This window comes from Nannizzia gypsea, genomic scaffold (assembly GCF_000150975.2).
Source record: "Nannizzia gypsea CBS 118893 supercont1.6 genomic scaffold, whole genome shotgun sequence".
NCBI classification, from domain to species: domain Eukaryota; kingdom Fungi; phylum Ascomycota; class Eurotiomycetes; order Onygenales; family Arthrodermataceae; genus Nannizzia; species Nannizzia gypsea.
In genome coordinates this window covers 145,320-167,178 of record NW_003345196.1, presented here as the reverse complement: position 1 = coordinate 167,178, position 21,859 = coordinate 145,320, and the positions used below count along the sequence as shown (strand labels likewise).

General features: G+C 51.0%; 9 protein-coding genes across 9 annotated transcripts in view; 4 read left to right on the top strand and 5 right to left on the bottom strand.

Annotated features, from left to right (window-relative positions):
• The window catches only part of MGYG_06657 (hypothetical protein), a gene marked incomplete at both ends in the record, with an annotated part of 1,009 nt that extends 836 nt beyond the window's left edge, over positions 1-173 (top strand). The window contains one exon of the mRNA XM_003170621.1: positions 50-173. Coding sequence (XP_003170669.1) covers positions 50-173 — 124 coding nt within the window. The remainder of the gene's footprint in view (positions 1-49) is intronic.
• A 105-nt stretch (positions 174-278) lies between these two features.
• Positions 279-2,289, bottom strand: MGYG_06656 (hypothetical protein; the record flags this gene model as incomplete). Its single annotated transcript, XM_003170620.1, has 4 exons — positions 279-1,269; positions 1,327-1,460; positions 1,515-1,810; positions 1,896-2,289. 4 exons carry the CDS (start codon positions 2,287-2,289, stop codon positions 279-281), a joined length of 1,815 nt encoding a protein of 604 aa, XP_003170668.1.
• Positions 2,290-3,389: 1,100 nt separating this feature from the next.
• On the top strand, positions 3,390-6,608 carry MGYG_06655 (copper-transporting P-type ATPase; the record flags this gene model as incomplete). The annotated part of the gene is made up of 3 exons (XM_003170619.1): positions 3,390-3,591; positions 3,664-3,732; positions 3,820-6,608. The coding sequence occupies 3 exons, from the start codon at positions 3,390-3,392 to the stop codon at positions 6,606-6,608; spliced, it is 3,060 nt and encodes a 1,019-aa protein (XP_003170667.1).
• A 437-nt stretch (positions 6,609-7,045) lies between these two features.
• MGYG_06654 (casein kinase II subunit beta-2) lies at positions 7,046-7,967 on the bottom strand (the record flags this gene model as incomplete). The annotated part of the gene is made up of 3 exons (XM_003170618.1): positions 7,046-7,549; positions 7,603-7,848; positions 7,908-7,967. The coding sequence occupies 3 exons, from the start codon at positions 7,965-7,967 to the stop codon at positions 7,046-7,048; spliced, it is 810 nt and encodes a 269-aa protein (XP_003170666.1).
• A 618-nt stretch (positions 7,968-8,585) lies between these two features.
• On the bottom strand, positions 8,586-9,953 carry MGYG_06653 (casein kinase II beta 2 subunit; the record flags this gene model as incomplete). The annotated part of the gene is made up of 2 exons (XM_003170617.1): positions 8,586-9,843; positions 9,901-9,953. 2 exons carry the CDS (start codon positions 9,951-9,953, stop codon positions 8,586-8,588), a joined length of 1,311 nt encoding a protein of 436 aa, XP_003170665.1.
• Positions 9,954-10,233: 280 nt separating this feature from the next.
• On the top strand, positions 10,234-11,019 carry MGYG_06652 (hypothetical protein; the record flags this gene model as incomplete). The annotated part of the gene is made up of 2 exons (XM_003170616.1): positions 10,234-10,408; positions 10,508-11,019. The coding sequence occupies 2 exons, from the start codon at positions 10,234-10,236 to the stop codon at positions 11,017-11,019; spliced, it is 687 nt and encodes a 228-aa protein (XP_003170664.1).
• A 407-nt stretch (positions 11,020-11,426) lies between these two features.
• MGYG_06651 (hypothetical protein) lies at positions 11,427-11,814 on the bottom strand (the record flags this gene model as incomplete). The annotated part of the gene is made up of 3 exons (XM_003170615.1): positions 11,427-11,481; positions 11,559-11,641; positions 11,716-11,814. The coding sequence occupies 3 exons, from the start codon at positions 11,812-11,814 to the stop codon at positions 11,427-11,429; spliced, it is 237 nt and encodes a 78-aa protein (XP_003170663.1).
• A 1,488-nt stretch (positions 11,815-13,302) lies between these two features.
• Positions 13,303-15,207, top strand: MGYG_06649 (hypothetical protein; the record flags this gene model as incomplete). Its single annotated transcript, XM_003170614.1, has 1 exon — positions 13,303-15,207. One exon carries the CDS (start codon positions 13,303-13,305, stop codon positions 15,205-15,207), a length of 1,905 nt encoding a protein of 634 aa, XP_003170662.1.
• Positions 15,208-16,219: 1,012 nt separating this feature from the next.
• Positions 16,220-21,527, bottom strand: MGYG_06648 (hypothetical protein; the record flags this gene model as incomplete). The annotated part of the gene is made up of 3 exons (XM_003170613.1): positions 16,220-20,029; positions 20,377-20,412; positions 20,838-21,527. 3 exons carry the CDS (start codon positions 21,525-21,527, stop codon positions 16,220-16,222), a joined length of 4,536 nt encoding a protein of 1,511 aa, XP_003170661.1.
• Between the last annotated feature and the right edge of the window lie 332 nt (positions 21,528-21,859).

Here is a 21,859-nt window from a genome sequence, read left to right as displayed (position 1 = left end):
ATTCACATATGAAGGAGGCATTGGATGCGTGGGTTGCTGCTGGTGGTAGTGAGAGGAGAGTGAAGATTGTCGAGGATATGGTTGATACGCATGATGGGATGTGGATTAATGGGAAGGAGGTTGCGGGTGTTATTGCGGTTGGTATTAGGGAGCTGCAGGACATGCGTGTCTAGCTTATTTTATCTTATCCAGTGATATATATACAGTCTAAAGCGGAGAGATGCAAGAAATGGATGAAAATGCAAGGGTATATTGCGAACAATGCAAAGAAAGATGGCCTACATGAAGAAGACGCTTCGACCGGGAGAGAGCATCATCAGCTCGCTCCATGACCATGAATGCGGATGCGATTGAAACTGAGACTGCGACTGAAGCTGTCCGAGATGCTCCCACAGGGCAAGTAGGAAGTTCCGCAAGCCACAAATGCTAAGTGTACCCAGGGATCGACAGAGGCGCCGCAAGACTGACTCGAGCAAGGATCTGAACTCGGCTGCCTCATTGTCCGTGTCCAGGGCCGCTTCGACGCCAGCCACGAACATAGGCCAGAGCAAGACTTTGACAAAGGACTGTCGAGGATCGGTGACGGTGACTAGGACTTCCCGCAGCTTGTCAAAGAGTATCTGCTTCGCCACGGACAGGATATCAGACGTAGACACGTATGAAGTGGAGGGAGAGGAAGAGAAAGAGGAAGAAGCGGAAGTAGTTGTGGCAGGACAAGGGACGGAGACGTGAAGCAGTTCGTCTGCGTCGAGGAGATGACCCAGGCTTCGGACGCAGTATATGGCAGTTGCAGCATGGTAGATGCTTGCTATGCGTACCCAGTCTGCCCTCTCGGGACGCAGGTAGGCCTTCTTGGGATCCGACTTGCTACATCCTACGGGGTGGTGACCCGACTGGTCGTGCATGGCATCCGCCCATGAGGCAATGGGGAAGGACAGTATATTCTGCAGCAGAGCATGGACTGACGCCTTTAAGCTGTTGTTGTTACTGTTGCTGTTGCTGCTTGCGGTGCTGCCGGGGGAGCCGTCTTCCTGGTCCTGTACGAGCTCTACTATGCCTGACTGTGACTGTGACTGGGACTGCGACTCTGCCACAGCTCTGAGGTGGTTTATCTGGATGATGGCATCAAACAGCTCGTTGGGACAGGGAACGCAGGTGCCCGAGCCGTTCTGGTAGACTTCCGGTATGATCTCGGAGTACTCCAGCTGTCTCCTTGCATCGAGCATGGGGAGAGACGAGGATATAGTAGTGTAGGTCATCACATCCGCTCTACCTCTACTTAGTAGTCTTCTTGGGTATATATTTATAAGTAGGTAGTAGACTTACATCATGAAGTAAGTGAGTAGACCGTTGAGGGCAGCGCTGTGACGGGCGACGGTCTTGACACCACCACGCATGCGGATGATATGACATGCACCCTCAAAGTGCGTCTGCCACGACCCAACCGCCGACAGCTGCGTCTATCTTTATATTAGCAGTATTCATGCATGTAAAGGGTACAGGTATATGTCTACCTCTGCGAGGAAAAGGGTCAAGACGCCTATGAGGGTGACGTCCGAGATGCGAGTGGCCGGGTCAGCGAGGTTCTTGTTCAGCCGCCGCAGGGTGTGCGACTTGGACCTGTAGACCGAGCGGCCGACCTCTACCTGGTCGTCTGGCTGCGTGCGAATGGCCTTGTGCGTGTCAACGGCGCAGATGAGGATGTGCCAGAGGATGGAGGCCAGGTCGTCCTGCCAGGCCGTGGGATCCTCTGAGGCCGAGAGCTCGAGATGGTTGATCGGATCCAGATCAGGCGCCAGCTCGTGTTCATCTACACATTCAGCATACATCTATACCTATACATCTATACCTTTATACATGTATGTATGTATATAAGTGTGTATATGGCGACTTACAGTACCAAATAGTGCGGACGACCTTCTGTATCTCTGCCGGGTAGGTAAACATCATGGACTCTGGTATGCGGCTGGCCACGACGGCCATGGGGCTGCCATCCCGAGAGGAAGCAGTAGAAACAGCGCCATCACTAGAAGCAGAAGTAGTAGAAGTAGAAGTAGTAGTAGTAGAAGGCGTCTCGTCTACTATCAGGCGAGGCCGCCCCTTTTTCCGCCTGGGCTTGTCCTTGTCCTGCTGGAGGAAGAGGTTCTGGTTGCCGCCGCCCGCTAGCCAGACCAGCGGCTTCTGCGCGCCGTAGCCCAGGCACTCGAGGCCCCTGTCGCGGCACTTCTGGCACGCCGGCAGCGCAGCGTCACAGCGTACTCGCCGCTTGCGACAGGTGTGGCACTGCATATCAATACTGGTAGTAGAGTGGAAGTTGGTAGTGGTAGTGGTAGTGGTAGTGGTTGGTTATGCAGAGTGGTATCTGATATGAGTGCAAGATAATTGATAGACAAGACGCCCTGGCTCTGACTGTGGACTTTCTGACTACGTCGCTGGCCGTGGCTGTGCTTGGCTCGTATCTGACTCTTTGCTTACCATAGAAGAGACTCTACTGTCTGTTGTCTACTATTGCTGTCTGCTGTGCTGTGCTGTTATTGCTGTGTTATTCCTGCTGTCTTCTTAGCTTACTTTAGCAGACTCGCAAGGTCCTCGGTCAGCCGCGATATAAGAAAGACGAGCCTGGCTGTTTCTCTCCTGCTTCTTCTTCTCCTTTTATATCTTCTATATCTCCATCTTCATCTTCTTCTCTATGATCAACATTGCTACTAATAACTAGTTACTGGCTACTGGCTGCCTTCGTCCTGGCGGTCAAGGCCGCCCTTCAACTTCCTCTTCTCCGTGTCTTCTGTTGACTAGTCACTTCACTACTTATGCATGCACGCACATCAAAGGATGCACCTTGCACGAACTACTCAGCTGCTTAGATACGGAGATGGCTTGCATCGTGGACTCTGGTGCTGCCAACAGAGTCACTTTCCTCACTTTCACTACTTTCACCAGCTGGAGCCGACGAGGCGAGCCGAACGACGGAGCAAACCAGCTAGAGAGAGAGAAGTCTCTGCTTAGCTCGTCTTCTAGCTGGTTCTGCGTCATCGTTCGCTGCTGGGATTTTCTCCAGCCCAAGCCGGATCTTCCCGTCAAAAGCTACGCCTCTTCTTATTCTTATTCTTCTTCTTACTATTATTCGTACTCTTTGTCTTCTGCTTCTTCCATCTCGCCGAAGAAGTACGTGATCAAAGAAGCGATTTGCAGGGGCAAAAAAGACAAAAATAAAAAAGAGCCGAGATATAAAGTCAGCTCCAGCTCCAGCTCAGCTCAGCCCAGCTCGGATCTTCTTCTTATTCTTCTTATCCTCACACTTACGGAGTAGTTAGTTACTCTTGATACTCCGTTTCTTCTGTTCTGTTTCTATTCTCTACTCTATCAGGTTATTACTCTGCTTCGATAAAATGGCCTGTGGATCCAAGGCCGGATGCTGTTCTGGCGACAAGAAGCCCCAGGACAAGCCCGTGGACAAGGACAAGGATACGGAAACGGCCTTTTCTTCCTCCTGTTCGCCGGCTGAAGTCGGTGCTGAGACTAAAGTCGTTGCTCGTCTGCCTGCCAAAGATGCTGCCTGTTGTGACCCGGAGGGCGACGAACGTTGCGACGGTTGGTAGTTCAACATGTCAAACCGCTTGTGTGACGTTACAGCGGAATATCTTGCTGACTGACTGACTGTAGAGACGTGCATCGAGTCGTTGGCTGCTTATGAGTGTCAGAAAGCCTGCGACGATGCTCACGGAGCTGTTGGTACAGACTCCTGCTTCTTATACCAACTTGTAGTACTATTATATGCTTATACTGATGATAACGTTAGAAATCGAACATGTCCATGAGCATGGAGACGACGGGAAGCATGGGGCCGTGGCCTGCAGCAGCCATCTCCGTCTCGCCTTGAGCGCTTCAGCTCCTATCTCGAGACGGCCCAGTGCATCTGCCGCAGTGTCATTGCCAACCACAGCCTCACTCCTTGCTGTGCCGGCCAGCCTGCCTCTTCTGCTCCAAAGGGTCATCATGAACATGAACATCATGAAAAGTTTGGCGAGCTGGATGAGAGCTCAAGCTGCTGCTCTGGCGGCCACGACCATGATGATCACCATGATAACGATGGACATGACCATGGCCACGGCCACGACAACACTGGAAACGGCATCATAAAGGGAGACACCGTTGACCTGGAAAAGTCCGCTGGCCACGAACATGTCCTCCTCTCAGTCACCGGCATGACCTGTTCCGGATGCGGCAACAAGCTCTCCAAGGCCCTTCAGGAGACGCCCGCAGTCTTCAACGTCAAGGTCAACTTCGTCCTCGGTAACGCAGAGTTCGATCTCGACACAACTCAATTGTCCGTTGAGTCTCTCATCGAAAGACTGGATAAAGTCACTGGTTTCCGCTGCGTCAAGTCCTCTTCCTCCAACGACGACCACCATGTTGATCTACTCGTTCCAGCCGGCACTGCACCCACAGTCACCGCTGAGACTCTGCCCGCTGGAGTCATCCAGGTTGATACCCTCGATGCAAAGACCGTCCGTATAGCTTTTGATCCGCTGGCTATCGGGCCCAGAGACATCATCCAGGCCATGGGAGAACGTACCACGGGACTCACGCCAATCAACCACAAGGATCCCTCTGCAGCCGCGGGCCGGAAACGGCTCTACTCGATGCTATACAAGACTACCTACGCTGCCGTGCTTACCATTCCAGTCCTCGTGCTAGCATGGGGCCATACCCTGACTTCCATGCGAACCAAGGCTATCGTCTCGCTTGTTCTAGCCACCGGAGTGCAGGTGCTAGCCATACCTGAGTTCTACAAGCCGGCCATCACCTCTCTCATCTACAGCCGCGTAGTCGAGATGGACATGCTGGTCGTCATCAGCATCACGGCTGCGTACCTCTACTCCGTCGTCGCATTTGGCTTCACAATGGCTAACAGACCTCTCGCCACGTCTGAGTTCTTCGAAACAAGCACTCTACTCATCACCCTTGTGCTATTCGGTAGGCTTGTGGCTGCCTATGCTCGCATCCGTGCCGTCGAGGCGGTGTCTACCCGCTCCTTACAGCCTGCTACTGCCCTCTTGCTTGAACCCAACGCCACCCAGGCCAGAGAGATCGATGCCAGACTGCTGCAGTTCGGAGACAGGTTCGTTGTCTCGCCTCACTGTACCGTCCCCACTGACGGGCGAGTGTTGGAGGGCACAAGCGAGGTCGACGAGTCCATGCTGACGGGTGAGAGTCTGCCCGTTCTTAAGAAAAAGGGGTCGCAGTTGATAGCCGGCACCATCAACGGCTCGGGTTCACTGACTGCTCTCCTGACTCGCTTGCCGGGCAAGAACACCGTGGCTGAGATATCGAACCTGGTCGAAGAGGCGTCCAGCCATAAACCAAAAGTCCAGGATCTAGCTGATAGAGTCGCCGGATGGTTTGTTCCAGTGGTTACTGTTGCTGCGTCTATCGTCTTGATCGTCTGGCTGCTCGTCTGTCTCTTGGTCCGTAACCAGTCTGCCGGTGGTGCCATAGGTACTGCCATCACATATACCATTGCCGTGTTTGCCGTCTCCTGTCCCTGTGGCGTTGGTCTGGCTGTCCCCATGGTCCTCGTCGTTGCAGGTGGTATCGCTGCTCGTGGAGGCGTCATTATCAAGTCCGCCGAGTCCACTGAGCGTGCATACAAGGTAACAGACGTCGTGCTCGACAAGACCGGAACCATTACAACTGCCGACCTCGAGGTCGTCGAGACCGTCTTACTCTCTGCTTCTGCATCGGAGGAGAACAAAGAAGATACCCTCGCCATCACCGCAGCCTTAGTCCGCGATAACAAACATCCCGTCTCCGTTGCAGTGGCCAAACATCTCACCGACCAATCCCCCCAACGCCTCGAAAACATCCGCATCATCCCCGGCGCAGGCGTAGAGTGCGTTAGAGACGGCACTACCACCTTCCGCGCCGGCAGCGCTCGCTGGCTCCATGTCCAAGCCCACCCAGACGTTTCCCGCCTCATCAACCAAGGCATGACAACCCTCTGCATAGCCCGCAACTCAACCTTGCTCGCCGTGTTCGGACTCAAGAATAATCCCCGTCCCGAATCCGCGCGCGTCATCCAGAAGCTCCAATCCCGCGGCATAACAGTGCATATCGTCAGCGGCGACGAAACCAAAGCCGTTGAAGAAATAGCTGCTACAGTAGGTATATCTGCCGCTCATATAGCTGGTCGTCAAACCCCGGGAGACAAACAGACCTACGTCCAACAGCTCATGCAAGACGGCAAAACAGTACTTTTCTGCGGAGATGGCACCAATGATGCAGTTGCTATCACGCAGGCAGACGTGGGAGTTCAGATCGGTTCCTCGTCAGACGTCAGCAGAGCAACGGCGGATGTTGTCTTGCTTAGCGGACTGGAAGGTATCGTGGTATTGCTTGATGTCTCGCGGGCGTCTTTCAGACGTATTGCGTTCAACTTCATTTGGTCAGGTCTGTATAACGTCTTCGCTATACTGTTGGCTGCTGGAGCGTTTGTGTATGTGCGTATCCCCCCTGCGTATGCTGGGCTGGGTGAGATAGTGAGTGTCTTGCCTGTTATCCTGGCTGCGCTGAGCATGTTCTGGACCAGACGCTCCTTTGCCGTTTGATCTGGCCTGATCTAGTCTGATTTTATTTACCTTGATCTATGGCAGATATATTGGCCTTGATCTATGGTAGATATGGAACAGTTTGGGTAGTGATGTTGCCTTTTATCTATGAGCTCTCCTATAGTTAGTTAACTAGTCTAGTCGATGAGAATGATATTGAGCACCTTGAGGATCTACGTTGGTTCAAGAAATGACGCAGTTATGCATATGCATATGCATACCTAATTTATCTTAATTGAACGATGCCTTTGTGCATAGATACTCTAATCTAACCACATCTACACCAGCCACGTCTATAAACCGAGACTAAATCATATCCATATCTCTTGAGCTGCCGATCCAAGCAAAACACCGATCGATTACATTACAATGCCAAAATACGCCCGTATACGCCCATGTTCATTATTATCAGTAAAAAGGTATTTTTTAACTCGCCCTCACGCAAGAACAGGCATACTCTCATCCTTCATGATCGAATCCCCAACTTCATCCTCTTCCTCTTCTTCTTCTTCCTCATCGTCCTCCTCCAGATCATCCTCGTCATCCTCCCCTTCCTTATCCTCAATAAACGGACTCTCCATATCCAACGCATGTAACCGGCCAAGTAGCTCCTCTTGTTTTCGATCCTGCCATCTCGCCAGCGCAGCGCACGCATGCACTCTAAACCCAAACACTCGAGGCTCGTACCTCTGCCGTGACTTGTCCGGTATTAGATCGGGGTAGACTTGAAACAGCACGTTATGGAAGGATGAGCCGAAGTAGGCACCGTCGACGGCGGCATGGCGGGATGATTTGGGGTTATATATGTCTTCGCATTTTGCGCAGTAGAGCTTGACTGGTTTTTGCCCGGGGATGTCGGACTGGCCCATGGGTAGGAGAGGGTGCTGCTCGCACATCACGCGAGGACACTTGCCGAAATCAGCGCTTTTATATTTTTCAACCTGGCACAGTCAGCTTAGGATATGATACGGAAGTGCGAGGTAGGTGTTTATACCATCTTTGCTAATCCGCGTGTAGTAACAATGTAACGTGCGTGGACCAGACCGTACAGATGCCGGGCTGATTTCTCGATTTGTTCTCGAAGGTCGTCGTCTGCGTCCAGGTCGAACAGGTCCGTCACCATGTCCAGCGCATATTGGTAGTATTGCACTTCCGTGTTCAGGCCTGTCAGGTTGAACCGGTCTGTTAAGTATTCCTCATCTATCTCGCAGAAATATTCATTGCCCCGGGAAGATATAAACTGTGCTCGCAATGCGTTAGTTGAGGGTGGTTATTCTCTACCTTGAACCAGCCACTCACCCAATCTCTCCAGAACGACGTGTAGTCGCTGTCCGTGTCCGTATTGTTAAACTCATCCATGGCCTATGCGGAGTCGCTATAGATATGTCTGCGGCTTTGAACAAACTGGGCGGGTAGTGGAAGTTTGGGGGGGTGTTTTTTTGTAGCGAGCTCCCACCCCCGCTTTGCGGTCGACGGCGAGGTTGGTCGTATAGAATATCGGTAGCGAGGAAAGGAGACGGTTCGTGTAAAGGGGTACGACAAGCGTGTTAGCAGCTAGAAACGTACAAAAACGCAGGTTCTTCGTGGTCAATTATCTTGCATCTACAAACTTGGTGGCTTTTGATGTGCTTTTTTTCTTTTCTTCCAAAAGAGCTTCTTGTGGCGGAGCTTCCACGTGATGCTGGTTGGCTCAGGGCCTGTAGCCACTGCATTATTGCGTATCTATGTAGATATTGGGGTCTATTATTTATTGTGTATAGATGTACTCGATAGAAATAGATGGCGAAGTAGCCAGTAGCATAGCGGAGATGGTATCTGTCCAACAAAAGAGATATGTAAATACACCGACGAAAAGAATGGAAACGCCCCAGACGGACAGGGGCAACAAGGTATATACAATGAAATATAATCAAACGAGACAAGGAAATTCGTAGCGCAAGGGAAGAAGATAGCAAGACAAGGTATACGCGGGAAGGTTTAGCGGCTGGCTCTATTGCATTCCTCGATAAACTTGCAGACTCCCTCGATGCCTCCATAGTCAGAGGCGGTAGGGGTTGGGTAGCGTATGTCAGGGAAGAACGCTCGATCACCCAGCTCGCTAATGCCTACGCTAGAGAAGGCCGAGGGTACACGAGCCCATGGATTTTCTTCTGACGGGTTCATGAGAGAAAAGTCGCCATCAGGCGTACCAAAAGGGGAGATGGAGTTGTCCGAGAGCATCATCTCCTGCCAGTTGACGTACTCCGGCGTTCGCATTAGCGGACTTTCACGAAGATACGATCCAGATTCAGAATGCTGGTGGCTAGGAGCAAAGGGGAAGAGGAGTGCTATGTCGGCCCCGTTTTTGCTCTCAAAGTCTTCGTCCTGACCGACTACACCTCTCTGCACACCGGCCTCGATACATAGACTTTCCACAGTTTCTGCGTCGCATCCCGGGAATCTCACCCGTATGGTAGACTGGTCTTGTAACGAGATGGGTAAGTCGCCGAGAGTGGCGAGTTTCTTTAAATCGTTAAGGACGGCGGCAAGTTCCTTGAGCACGCGAGCAAAGTCTCCGGATAGAAGATCTAGCAGACCAGCAGAGTTGAGAGTTGCCTGCTCAACAGCTGAAACCGAGGATCCCTTTTGCATGGACTTGAAGCATCCGAGGGCGGTGATGGTTGGGGAGATCTTGAAGTCAACGTAGGACCCTGAGGCTGCTGGGGAGATGGCGTCCATCCTGCGGCCGGCCTCCTGCTGTAGCGGAGTTACAACTTTGTACTTTTTGGCGCCTGTTCGCTTGTCAATCCCGTCAAAGCGGATTCTTTGGCCAGACAGCCAAAACGAACGCATTGCCACAGAGACATTCTGGATAACTTGAGCGGGGCAAGTTGGGGAGCTAGAGAAGTATCTCGCTCCGCCTATTCTGCCCGCACCGATCGCATATCCTCCCGCTGTCCGACAAAAGGCACCTCCTGTGAGGTTTGGACGCAAGGTCGAGGCAAAGGGGGTCCTCGTTGTCAAACGGCTGACCTGGGTGGCGATCTTCAGCGGCTGAGCGGTTCTGATAGCCGCAGCACGGCTTGACACCCGGCCAGTGGTGAAAGAACGGGTCTGTGACCGGAGGGCCGCAATCCGGCTTGCAGGAGTCCTAGCAGACGGACGAACATATGCTGGTTGAAGCTGGAGAGCTCGAGGTTCAGGGGCATCGGGAAGGCGGTTCCTGATTGCTCGCGCAGTCTTTTCGAAGGCAAACCTATAATATGATGTCAGCCTGGCGCTCCTCTTTCTGTAGGCTAAAAGGATCACTTACCTGGCTACCCGCCAGACCTTCGGAATGAGCTGGTGCCCACTTGACGGCGCCATTATGAAGAGCCGATATCAAACTGATATCATCAACAGCAACTGTCGAGTCGAAGTTGAGTTGATGAAGAGAAGGAGAAGAACCTCGAAGAACTTCCGCTTTCGTCATAGGCAGAAGTTTTTCCGAAGCTCGGCGAAAAGCGGAGAGAACGGAATAACCATAATCCATTAGATAGATGACTAAGCAATAATATCAAACTCGAAGAGACGGCGACGACGATGTGGATGCTGAGAGGACGTCAAAGAAAGCAGAGGAGGTCGACGGCGGGCTGCTACAGACAAGATGTCATCTGGGTTTGTATCTGCGGGCGTGGAGGGAGAGGAATATGAAGGTAGCAGGCCCCGTGACGAGTGGTTGAAGGTAAAACAGGAGCTGGAGGACAACCGCCAGAGGAGAGCTACCGAAGGGCAGCAAGAAGGTGGAAAGAGCCTCTACGAGGTGCTGCAGCAGAATAAGGGTATGGCCTAAATACGGATGCTGAAGTTACTGTTTCAATTCAGCTTTAGTCTGCTATCTACTGCATTGTCAATTGGTGCTGACGGAATTGTACACCCAGCTGCCAAACAGGAAGCGTTCGAGGAGTCCATACGGCTGAAGAACCAGTTTCGAACCCTTGATGAAGATGAAGTCGAATTTCTCGATTCGATACTCGAGTCCACGCGTGCCAAGGAGGAGGCATTGCAGAAGGAGACGAGTGAGAAGCTGGAGCTGTTTCACAGGCAACGTGAGGAGGCTGAGAAGGCTCTTCTGGATGCAGAGAGTGGGAACGCTGCTGAGCTTGCTGGGCCTGCAGATGATGGCGACAACTGGGCCATTTCTGGGCGGAAACGTCGGCGGGCCAAAGAGAAGGATGGTGGCCTTCTAAGCCTTAAACGACAGAGGTCCTCTATAACCACTGAAAACAATAATAGCAGCAGCAGCAGCAACAAGGATAGCAAGTATGAAGCAGGTGAAAGAGCTGAAGCCACTCAGGCTCCGCCTATCAAGACGCCAGAGCCGAGCATCCCGACAGAAACGAAGACGTCAAACCTGGGGCTGGGTGCGTATAGCTCTGACGAAGACGACTGATGAGTGGCGGGAGGGATGCACGATGCGCGAGTCTCCCGTAAGGGGGCATGCAGCATGCACTGTGTGTTCCACGCATGGTTCTTCCGCAAGCAGGACGGTGAATCAGCATGACTCCCAGAGTGGAATGCAAATACTTATTCATCGAGGCTGGACATTACAATATAATCCACAGGCTAAGCCCCGTCTATCTGCCTGTAAGGGCGCATCCAGCTACCATTACGAGCTACAGCTACATCTACAGCAACCCCGCAGACAAAAGGCCGATGAAGGTATTTTCTATTGATCAATACATGGACGGCGATTAATTACAGGTATTAGCCGCTGCCTTGAACCTCGGCAGTAGGGCCCATAATCCGTCTTCATTAATATCGTCACTGCATCCGAGATAATCTATACATGCAGGAAGCTCAGCCATGCTTGACGTCCATGACCTTTCCGTTATCGTCGACGTAGACGTTCATCCTATGCCACCCGCAGGGTTAGCAGGCATATTCTAGACGACCAACTGAGCTATTAATATCGACAATTTATTAACACACCTTTCTGGTTTGAAGTCCATTGTAGACATGTCGCCAGGCTTGAGAACCCGGTGTCCCTCTGGAAGATCCTTCTTTGCAAAGCACTGTCAAAGAGAAGGAAGGAAAAAGCAATGTCAGCACCCGAGTAACAAGCATGCATCAGCAGCTTCAAGCTTACAGTCTCGTTCGACTCGGACTCTGTAATCGTTTTGCCCATCAGCTTGGCTGCCCAGGCAGCCTTGTCATCCTCTGACACTTGCGGCACGACGAGAGGCATGGTCGATGATGTAGATGTGAACCGTCCGGGGGCCAGCAGTTTCTTGAGATGATGCGCCGTCTTTGCTATCGTCTTACTGAAGTCTGATATGGATGATGAAGATGAAGATGAAGAATAAAGCAGAGGGAGAGGAGGAGATCAACCCCGCGGGGGGTATTTATATACGGAAGATGATGTACCAGCTGCCCTGTGGCGAGTTGGATGCGACCTCAGCAGGCATCAGCATTTTTACAAATTAACTGCCCTCTCTCAACGTCATATTCACTGCCCGACGGAGCACAGCTTGTTTCCTTCACCAACTACTCCGTACCAAGGTGAAAGAACTCGACTTGAACCTTGCAAGACATGGTTTAGTTGCCCGACGCGATTGATAACGGGCCTCATGCCATGGCATATATATCACCGGCCACACTATGACATACACGGCTAGTAAGTCGTCAAGCCAACATGTCCGTACGGGACAGCCACCTTACTAACAGACGCAGCGCACATCTGGCTTCGAAAAGGTGTGCAGACAAGAAGACGCTACAGCGCACTAGTAGCGGATAAAGGGGGTCGACCCCCTGTTACGGATTACCCAAGACGGCACCAATGATGGCCACAGGGCATACGATCTCGTCCGGGGCCCCTGGATCTGCTGGTCATCGGCGGGGGGAAGAGAGGGAAGGGCGATGGAGTCCGTCCTGCTTGCGTTTGTCAGGGCCTTCATGCAGGGCTCTTTATAATGCGCTGTTTCAGCTGCCGTTTCCAGAGGAAGCCTGGAGCCTTTGCGGACACCAGCAGGCCAGCCATCCAAGAATCAACGGACCAAGGGTTCGGCGGTGGTCGACCAGCGATACCAGTCGTTACAAGCTGATACGGACCAGGTCTTTCGCAGCCCTCGCCCGCGTAAAAACTGTGCAATTTATAAAACAATAAATTCTCCATCCACCTGCATGTGGGCGCTTCGTAAAGGAAAACTGCGAAAGAACTTTAAGCCTTTTCGTTCGTTTTTGCTTCTCCTGGCGGACGCCAATCACCAGGACAGGAGAGAAACCGTTTGACGACCCTTCCTTCGGAGATACATATATCACAGAGGAGCGGCTGCTGGCTGGGCTTACGCACTGCTCTCCAACTCCTGGATAACTAGCACGGCCAAAGAGCGAAAGAGAAAAAAGAAAAAGGCCTGACGGGTACCTTTCCTTTCATTGCTTGACAATGCTCGCTCGTTATCCATCGCTCGTTCAACCGTGCAGATCAATCTCCTCTTGACGCTGTTCTTGCCTGTAACCAGGTAAAAATAGAACGATTCCTCGACCAATTTGCAGTCAAATCCAACAGCAGTCGAGTTCTTAACAGGAAAGAAAAAACCTTCGACCTCTCTCGTCTCTCGTTTACCACTCATTGATTATTCTTCGCTCCCTTACGCGCATCGCCATCGACTGGCGCATTGTGTGTTGATCGTGTCGCCGAAGGACGTCCGTCGTCCTTGGGCCAGCACATCCAATCATGTTACCACCAACATTCATTCAACTGTTACTGTTACAATCATGCGCTGCTGCATTAGCAACCGCTCCATCAACACACTCTTCCGCTCGTTCCCGCTCATGCTCGGAACAGCTAGGCTGTCTAAGGCAGGAAGACTCACAACTGCCGCAGAAACTTGACCATCTTGGGATATGGGACGAGATATCAAGGACCAAGAGAGATGGTGATTCTGGAGGAAATGGAAGGGGAGGAGGCGGAGGCGGAGGCGGAGGCAGAGGAGAAGGGGGACGCCGACCACCGAGTTCTGGCCCTCCCGGTCAGGGCAATCCTGACCGCGGTCCTCCTGGCCCTCCTGGCCCTGGCAATCCTGACCGCAGTCCTCCTCGTCGAGGGAGTGAAAACGATAATAATCCACGCACTGGTCCTCCTAACACAGGCAATGGAGAAGGTCCTACCCGTGATAAAAACGATGATGATGAAGAAAAAGATAAAGACAAAAATAAAGAAAAGGGCAAAGACAGTGGTATAGGCGGCGGTGATAAAATTGGAGGAGGAAATGGAGGGGGAAATGGAGGGGGAAATGGAGGAGGAAATGGAGGAGGAAATGGAGGAGGAAATGGAGGAGGAAATGGGAACGGAAACAAGCCAGGAAAAGATCATGATCCGCCCAAGCATGACCCTCCGCCAAAGGATGACCCTCCTCCATCCATTCCAACACAGCAACCAGATCCGACCAGAGATCCTCCTCCAAACAAGCCTCCTCCGGACCCAATGACCCCCCAGCAGCCAGGTCCGTCCAGAGATCCTCCGCCAAACAAGCCTCCTCCGGACCCAATGACCCCCCAGCAGCCAGATCCAGCCTCATCTCCTCCCCGGGACCCCATGACGGAAAAGGGACCTGTGACTCGAACGAACGAGCCAGCTGACCCGCAACCTACAGATGAACACCCTTCCTCTTCACAGCCTCCACCCCAGGAATCAAAGCCAAGCGCGGAACCAACCGAATCCCCCAATTCTACCCAAGATCCAAAGCCAACATCTGCAGAACCATCGGAGTCGCCCAAGTCCCCAGAGCAAACAATATCACCAACTGGGGAACCCGCTGAATCCTCCAATGGACCGCCTGCTCCAACTTCGTCTTCATCCTCGTCTTCATCCTCGTCTTCTCCCTTGACTTCTTCTACCACTCCGCCCGAGCCTCCCAAATCCAAAGGCGGCAGCCTAAGCAAGGGCGGTGTCGCTGCTGGTGCCGTGTTTGGTGGATTCGTCGTTATATCCCTAGTATTCCTGACATTCGTCTACTACAAACGGTGGAAACATACGAGGGAAAACCAGACTGATGAGAATTCCAGCAGGCGGCTCTCTCCGTTTCCGCCAACTCCTCCAACAGGCGATATCCAGCAGACTCAAGCTGGAATTGTAGACCACAATGAGTCAATGACATATGATCAACACATGAACTCATTTGGTGTTCTATCAAGTCCTTCTCAAGGGGACACATATCCTCCTAGCTTCGAGGAAAAGGGCATTGCCTATTCTACATACCCTTCTAATCAAGATGCCACCTACCAGGCATCATTAAGCCAATCGGGACAAAACGAATTGCATCTCCCCCAGGGTAACATGGGTAATACCACGCAATCCAATTCACTCATTGCCTCGAGTGACCATCAACACCAATACATGGCATACTCACCAGATTTTATGGAAGATGAGAAGACCAGCTTCCATGCCCTTGGGGCACCTGGCCTTGCTCCACTACCTGAGTCATCTCAGGAGAATCTACATCTACACAATCCGTCAGAAGAATATAGACGGCCAATACCGAAAAGATACAGTGCCGTGAACTCACATCAAACAGGACGAAACAGCCTCATGCAACTTACGAGCCACAACAGCGCTGTATACCCGGCCAACTCGCAATAACCACATATCTAATGAGTTTTCATTCACTGTCTTCTTCTCATTCCTAGCCTCTGGTTTCTTCGGGCTGCCGTTTTCATCAAAATCCTTGATACATACTCCAGGTGAACTTCGCTTCCTGGTTATCTTTTTCTCAAACCTTCATTCCAGGCGACACTCTTTCCTTCGGCTTTTCATTTTCTTTACTTGTGCACAGGCAGTGGTTTCCTCCCTATATATCCGATCACTCTTTGATCTCCTTGTATTATGAAATTCCTCAGCACTTTGGATACTGATTCCTTATTCCATCCCAAGGACAAGACACTCACTCCGTGATCTGGATGCTTTTGTTTCCCTTTTCACCTTCTGTTCTCTTTTCTTTTCTTTTCTCTTCTTTTTGACCAGCTGCTCCCAGCCTGTTAGACTTGCTTCACTTTACTAGCTGACCGTTCCTCTATGTGAGCTTGTGCTTACGCTTTTGGAGGTTGGCGCTGCTTTTTTGACAAGCCTTCAGAATTTTTCTTTTCTTAGCAATTAGATGCGACGATGGCTGAGTCCCTATACCCTGTTGGTTATAGATGAATGATAAATAAAGGGTTAACTCCATGGGTTTCTGTTTGAATCACCACCACTTTCTTCTATAAGGCCAGTACATGATGATGGAAACTAAAGAACGAAAACACACCAGGTAAATTTCAAGACGGTAGATACAGGGCGAAATTGGAGTGAATCATCTTCCGGCAACTAGCCCATGGCCATGATGCTGTCTTGGGAATCTCTTATTAGAAGAAGTATTTGAAAACAAAATCAAGGTATATTCGTACAGTAGAAAAAAAAAGCCAGCAAATAACGCTATATAGAATCGGCCACCGTTGAAAAGAAATGGGAAATTTTGCGACTAAACCAGTTGACTTGCAGGTTATGTCACCCTTTATTTACTCAAGAAGAGCAGCAAAGAAGGTTCAAATGGTGAATTAAATGAGGAACATCGAAGAAGTTGGAATATGAGGAATTCATACGTGTGTGAACCCAGTATCTAGCCTTTGATCATCCGCAAACACCGCTCCATGCGTTTACCGCGTTCTTTCTCTCGTATAAGCGTTGTCTTGACAAAGTCTCGAATGGCTTTTCTTCCAGTTTGTTCTCTCCAAGAACTCCATCCAGCCAATTCACCAACAACAACTTCCTTGTTCCATGAAATTTCCTTTCTGACTTCATCAATCTCAGTCGTCAGCGTGGCGATCTTGCTCTCTTGTTCACGGATAGAGCGCTGTCGAGATTCTTCAAGGACAGAGAAGTTGAACTTGCGCGGTAGGGACGAGGAGGCAACTGCGGAACGAGCACGGGAGAGTGACCTCTGGGCAGAATTGAGTCTTAAAATGAGATTGTTGGGGCGAGAGAGAGAAGACAGCATTGCCCTTGTGGTATTTTGGGATGAGGTGAGTGCGGCCAAGAACTGTATCAAGGGAGAGGAATCCGTCGACGAGAGGTTGTAAGAGGAAACGAAGCGGTGGAAGGCCCGGACGTATTGATGAGGGAGAATGTTGGCGGGAGGTTGCAGGGACGAAAACATAGAGCTACAGAGGAAAAGAGCATCTGCAAAGTCTGTCGATGCATTTTGCAGTAAATACCCGCAGCAGATCAAGTTGCGAGTCCCTTCACTAACAGATTGGACTGCGTCTTCGGCGTGGCTTAGAATCTGCTGGGTGCTTCGTATGACTTCTGCCGACGCAGGCTCGTAGTCATCCATTATCGACTCAGCAAGTACAGTAGCTTTGCGTGCAGAGCGCTGGTCAATCATTTCGGTCTGTATCTCGGGAACAAGAAAGAATTCCCAAAGTAATTCGTGAGTTGAAAAGGTCGGGTGAGCCAATAAAACTTTCAATAGCCTGTCTAAACGCTCCTGGATATCATGCAAAACAGCCCTCGAGGGCTTTGAAGGTATTTGAAACGGAGATCGGAAATAAGGCATCTCGGGGAGGTATGACGCAGGGTGCTCTACCCGCAGAAAGCGAATGAGATTCTCAAAGTCGTTGAGGCTGCGTCGACAAGTAGTAACGGTGTAGGTAGTTGTACGAGGCCCCTTTTGATCGGGCGAAGGTGGACTGGTGGAAGGTGCACCAGATTTGATTATGAACCGTATTCCAAAGTCTTCGACGAAGAGCGACCTAACCACACTTGTTGTGCGGTTGCTTGCATCAGGGGAGGATGGAACTGGTGTAGAGCAGAGAACCAAATCATCTATCCGGTTCCTGATTTCATCGTCTTTGGCAAGTTCTATTGCGGTGAGGCCTCGTGATTCTCGAAGATGAACGTCAACGCGAGGGTCGGCAAAAAGAGTCCTAACAAGATCAATTCGGCCGTACTTGCTAGCCACCATTAACGGTGTAAATCTTCTGTCGTTTGTATAATTAGGGTCTCCGTCACATTGCCTAAGGATTCTTAGTAGTATCTGGGGGTCGCTGACGATATGAAGGAGGGTGTTTCCCTTCGCATCGACATGATCATCCAGTCGGAGTGGTTTCCCATCACCTTGGGATTGAGTCGCTAAGGTCAGTGCATTGTTGACCATGGAATTATAATCAGGGTGATCATATGACCTGCATAGGGCGAATAGAGGTGTTTGTCCATTTCTGTCCCGCTGAGTCCAAGGTAGAGCTCTTCCTAGACGTGAAAGTAAAGCTGGGGAGTTAAAGAGGTAATGCCCAACAGTGCGGCCTCTATTATCGGCTTTTCTAAGGTACGAAACCACCTCAGACTCGCTCCCCTGGAGAACGTATTCGATGAGGATGTTAATGATTTCGGCATGTGCAAGTTGAACAGCGGCACTGAAAAGTGTGGTTCCCTCGCTGTTCACATCTTGAAGAATGCTTTCTCGAGGGTAGAACTCGCTTAAACCCAGTAAGTATCTCAAGGCATTTGGCTGACCAGCTTCGACAGCCATCATGAGGACCGAGTGTCCAGACGGATCTTTGGTTGTAGTCAAACTTTGAATTGATGTATCGCCTTCAATCCCACCAGCTATCGATCCAAAGGTTGTAGAGCGAGAAAGGAAAGATATCGTAGATGATTCTGACATGCTCCTGGTATCCATTGATACCTTCTTCCGAGGTTTAGGCCGTTCTATGGTCGCTGTAGGCTGAGCCCATGTTTGGAAGGGGAAGACGTGAGCCAGTCTAGGCGTTTCCGGCGCGTCGTCTTGAATGGCACAGCTAGGTTCTGAAAAGTCCAGCTTATGCCTATTGTTTGAAAACCCGTTCAATACCGTCTGTTGACGCTCATTTTCCTCTTGGCAGCCAGAGTTAGTTGGTTGCTCATTTTCGCAGCCATTTTCATCAGCAATAGGGCTCGATGCTTGAAGGTCTGGTTGTAGTATGGCAGTCATTTCAGGTATTTTCCCTTGTTTAGTGGCCGTCCAAAGGCGTTTATTTCTCGAGCTAGCTTTCCTTAGCCCTGCAGAGTCATTTTGAAGGTATATCAAGACCCCTTCGAACGTACTAAGCGCATACCCAGACTCGCCGGATTCGACATCATCTACGAAGATGAAGCGTTGCATGTATAAAAGCCTGGCGTACAGGTTTCGCACATGTGACCGTATGACAACCAAGAGCAGGAGCGAGACCAGCACATCAGCGTTGATAGTGAGAACAGAAGGTTTTTCGCTCTGGTTTTCTGATGCAACTGAAGCCTGATCTACGGTGACAATTTTTACAGTCTTGAGGAGTATTGCAAGCATGTCCTGAGGACACCTTGCATCTGAGATCTTTCTGAACTCTTCGACGGCTGTTGCGATACGGCGTCTGAGATCTTCTCTACCCTCATGACCGCCTTCTATAGGTATCCCTACCTGGGATACATCGATATTCTCCATCTGGCGAACGCGCAGGTCAAGGTCTAGGTCATCGGATTGGCGGCACTCGCGGAGGCGAGGGAAAAGAAGATTATCATGAACTTGTTCGAGAACATAGCGTTCAATCAGACGTTCGACCATTGGGCCCGTAAGATCAGTGGTGGCACCAAGAAGGGAGAGTTGCTGTTTGTCCACAAGACGAAAGATGTCTATTGCTGCGGTGACTGCTGTATCCAGAGCATTTCGCATTACATCCTCTTCATCTTCATACTGCTCTGAAGAACCAAATGGCAGCGAGTGGGTGGAATTGTGTTGTGAGGAGGAGTAAACTTCACCCCCCTCTACTGGCCGTTCCGATACCACAGGGGATTCAGATGGTGGAGGAGGAAGGGGTTTGCCTAGCTCTTTGCCAAATTCGCGGAAGAGACGGTCAAGTCCGGGTTTCATCTGCTTTGCAATCAAGGGGAATTTTGAGAGCAGGTCGCTAAATGAGGATATCTCATTGCGCTGATAGCTGGAGTGATAATTAGAGGAGGCATCCAAGCCTGGACCGTGACGAAGTGAGACATTGTCCAAAGTACCCGGAACAATGGCCTGGACGATTTGGCCAGGTTCATAGGAGCCAACCAAAGGCTTTGAGATGTAGTAGATGAGCCATTGTTGGGAGCTGTCGTTTGGCGAGGAGTATAGGACGTCACTGAGCAGCTGGGCATGGTTGACCATCTTGAACCCCTTATTGCTGTAGACGACCGACTCTTTGATAACGACTGTCCGTCCATTTGCCGTTGCCATCTGCCATGCTTTGCCTTTCTGTTCCCTCAGTGTTGACAGCTCTTTGGTCGCAGACGAACCCGGCGAGCCCGTAATCCGCAGGACATGGCTGGCGAGAAAGTCCTCGGAGGTGACCAGGTCAGCATACTGCGCGCCGGACTCTCGGTCCCGTGAGCTAATAAGAGATTCTGTCAGGGGGACCAGGAGGATCTGCCATATGGTTAGCTAGGTGAATTGTATAGGAGGTCGTATAGCTGTGTAGATCTGGAGGGGGCAGCATACATGGCTCTCTACGGGAACACATTGCGACGGCAGAGAGCTCCGGAAAAAAGAGCGGAGAAAAGGGTTTAGAGGGTGCATTCACACAACATCGGACGGCCTGGCGGAGGCCCGCCGCTCGTCAAAAGTCTCACGCAGCGGCAACGGTCCACGGCCGTTTTGTCCTGGGCCCTGGGGGGTTGAGGCCGGGAGCTCGAGGTCGATGGGCGCGCGACGTAGGGAGCAAACAGCGGCGTTTAGCAGCAAGATGAGCTTCACAGGTCCGGACCGCGTGTTATTCGGGTAGACACCACCAACTGCAGCTGGTCTTCTCCTTTCTGTGTGTCTGTCTGCCTGTCTGCTTGTCTGCCTGTCTGTAGTTGTTTGAAGTTGAGCTTCTTCTTCTGCTTTTTCTTCCGCTTATCTGAAGCTTGTGAAGATATAAAGAAGCCTAGCGATAAGGGCTTCACGTGATTATACCCAGGCCCATAGATGTGAAGGCAAGACAGTGAGTGACAGCGGCCGTTAAGCTAGCAGTGATAGGAGAACAGAGGTAGTTTAGCAGTGGAAAAGGAGAGACAGGGTAGGACATGTATAAGATGCTAGTTATAACAGTATTGAACATGGTAGTATACATAGAACACTCGGACAGCCTGGACAACATAGCCAAAGACATCATCAAAAAATATGGCAAGGCAGCCTGGGAGTCAAGAGAGTATAAAGCAAAAAAGAAGCCGGAGAGACATTCAGAGACCGCCTAGCCGAGACGTCTTACAGCTGGGCTTCGTGTGCCGCCAAACTTCAACCTCGTTGCATCCGATACCCGGACAATTCTCTCGCGAAGGACCTTGCCCTCCTTTCCTAGTAAGACCTTGGTAAACGCTTCTCGACCGGGCCCAAAACCTCTAAGGATCACTTCCAGCGCGTTGATCTGCATTAAAAACCCTCTCTCCTGTATCTTGCCCATGGTATAGACGGCGAGCTGGTGCGCGGCATCAAAGTCTCCTCGGTGACTCTTGCGGAATCCGATGTTGCCGGTACTCAGGGACATTAGCACTTCGCCGTTGGGCTTTGTCAAGGTAGCATGGACGTTCCGTCTGTGAGAGTAGATATGTAGGTGGTGAGGCAGCTCGGCTGATCGCTGTGGGTTCTTGATCAGGTTGGACACTCTGGAGATGACTTCTTCCGTCGTCTTGGAGCTAGACGAGGCTGCTGCCTTCGATCGTGTGGTCTGGGATAGTGCTGCGAGTCGCGAAGGGCCAGTGTTCTTGCCCTGGCCTCCTAGCAGGCGGTTCTCAAGCTCGCGGTCGGTTTTTGCCTGTGTCTGTGTATCCTTGGAGACTGTACTGCATTGCGGTGTCGACGAGAACGGCCGTCGCAGTATAAGACGACTAGAACAGCTCTGGGCTTCTCCGGAGAGAGTCAACGACCGCAAGGCCGTCAACAGTGGTATTCTTCCACTCATTGGTGATCAAGATTGAGGTCCGGAGGCCGTAAAAAAAGTAGGTAAAAAGGTCGTCCCGGCGGGTCAATGGCTCGAAAGATGTTATCACAGCCAACTTCTCATAACAAACAAGCCGTCAAACCAGCCTGTCAACTCAATAACTCGTAGTTAAATGCTCAAACGTCGTCGTCTTCTCGTCTTCTTGCTGCTTTTTGTCGATGTTTCTTCGAGGTTTTTTTCTTCCTTTTGCCGGCGCTTGGCGCTTGTAAAACCCAAAAAGGCAAAAAAAAAAAGAAGCTCCAAAATATTTTCTTTCTCGACTTTCTTTTTTATCCAGCTTTTCTCAACGCAAC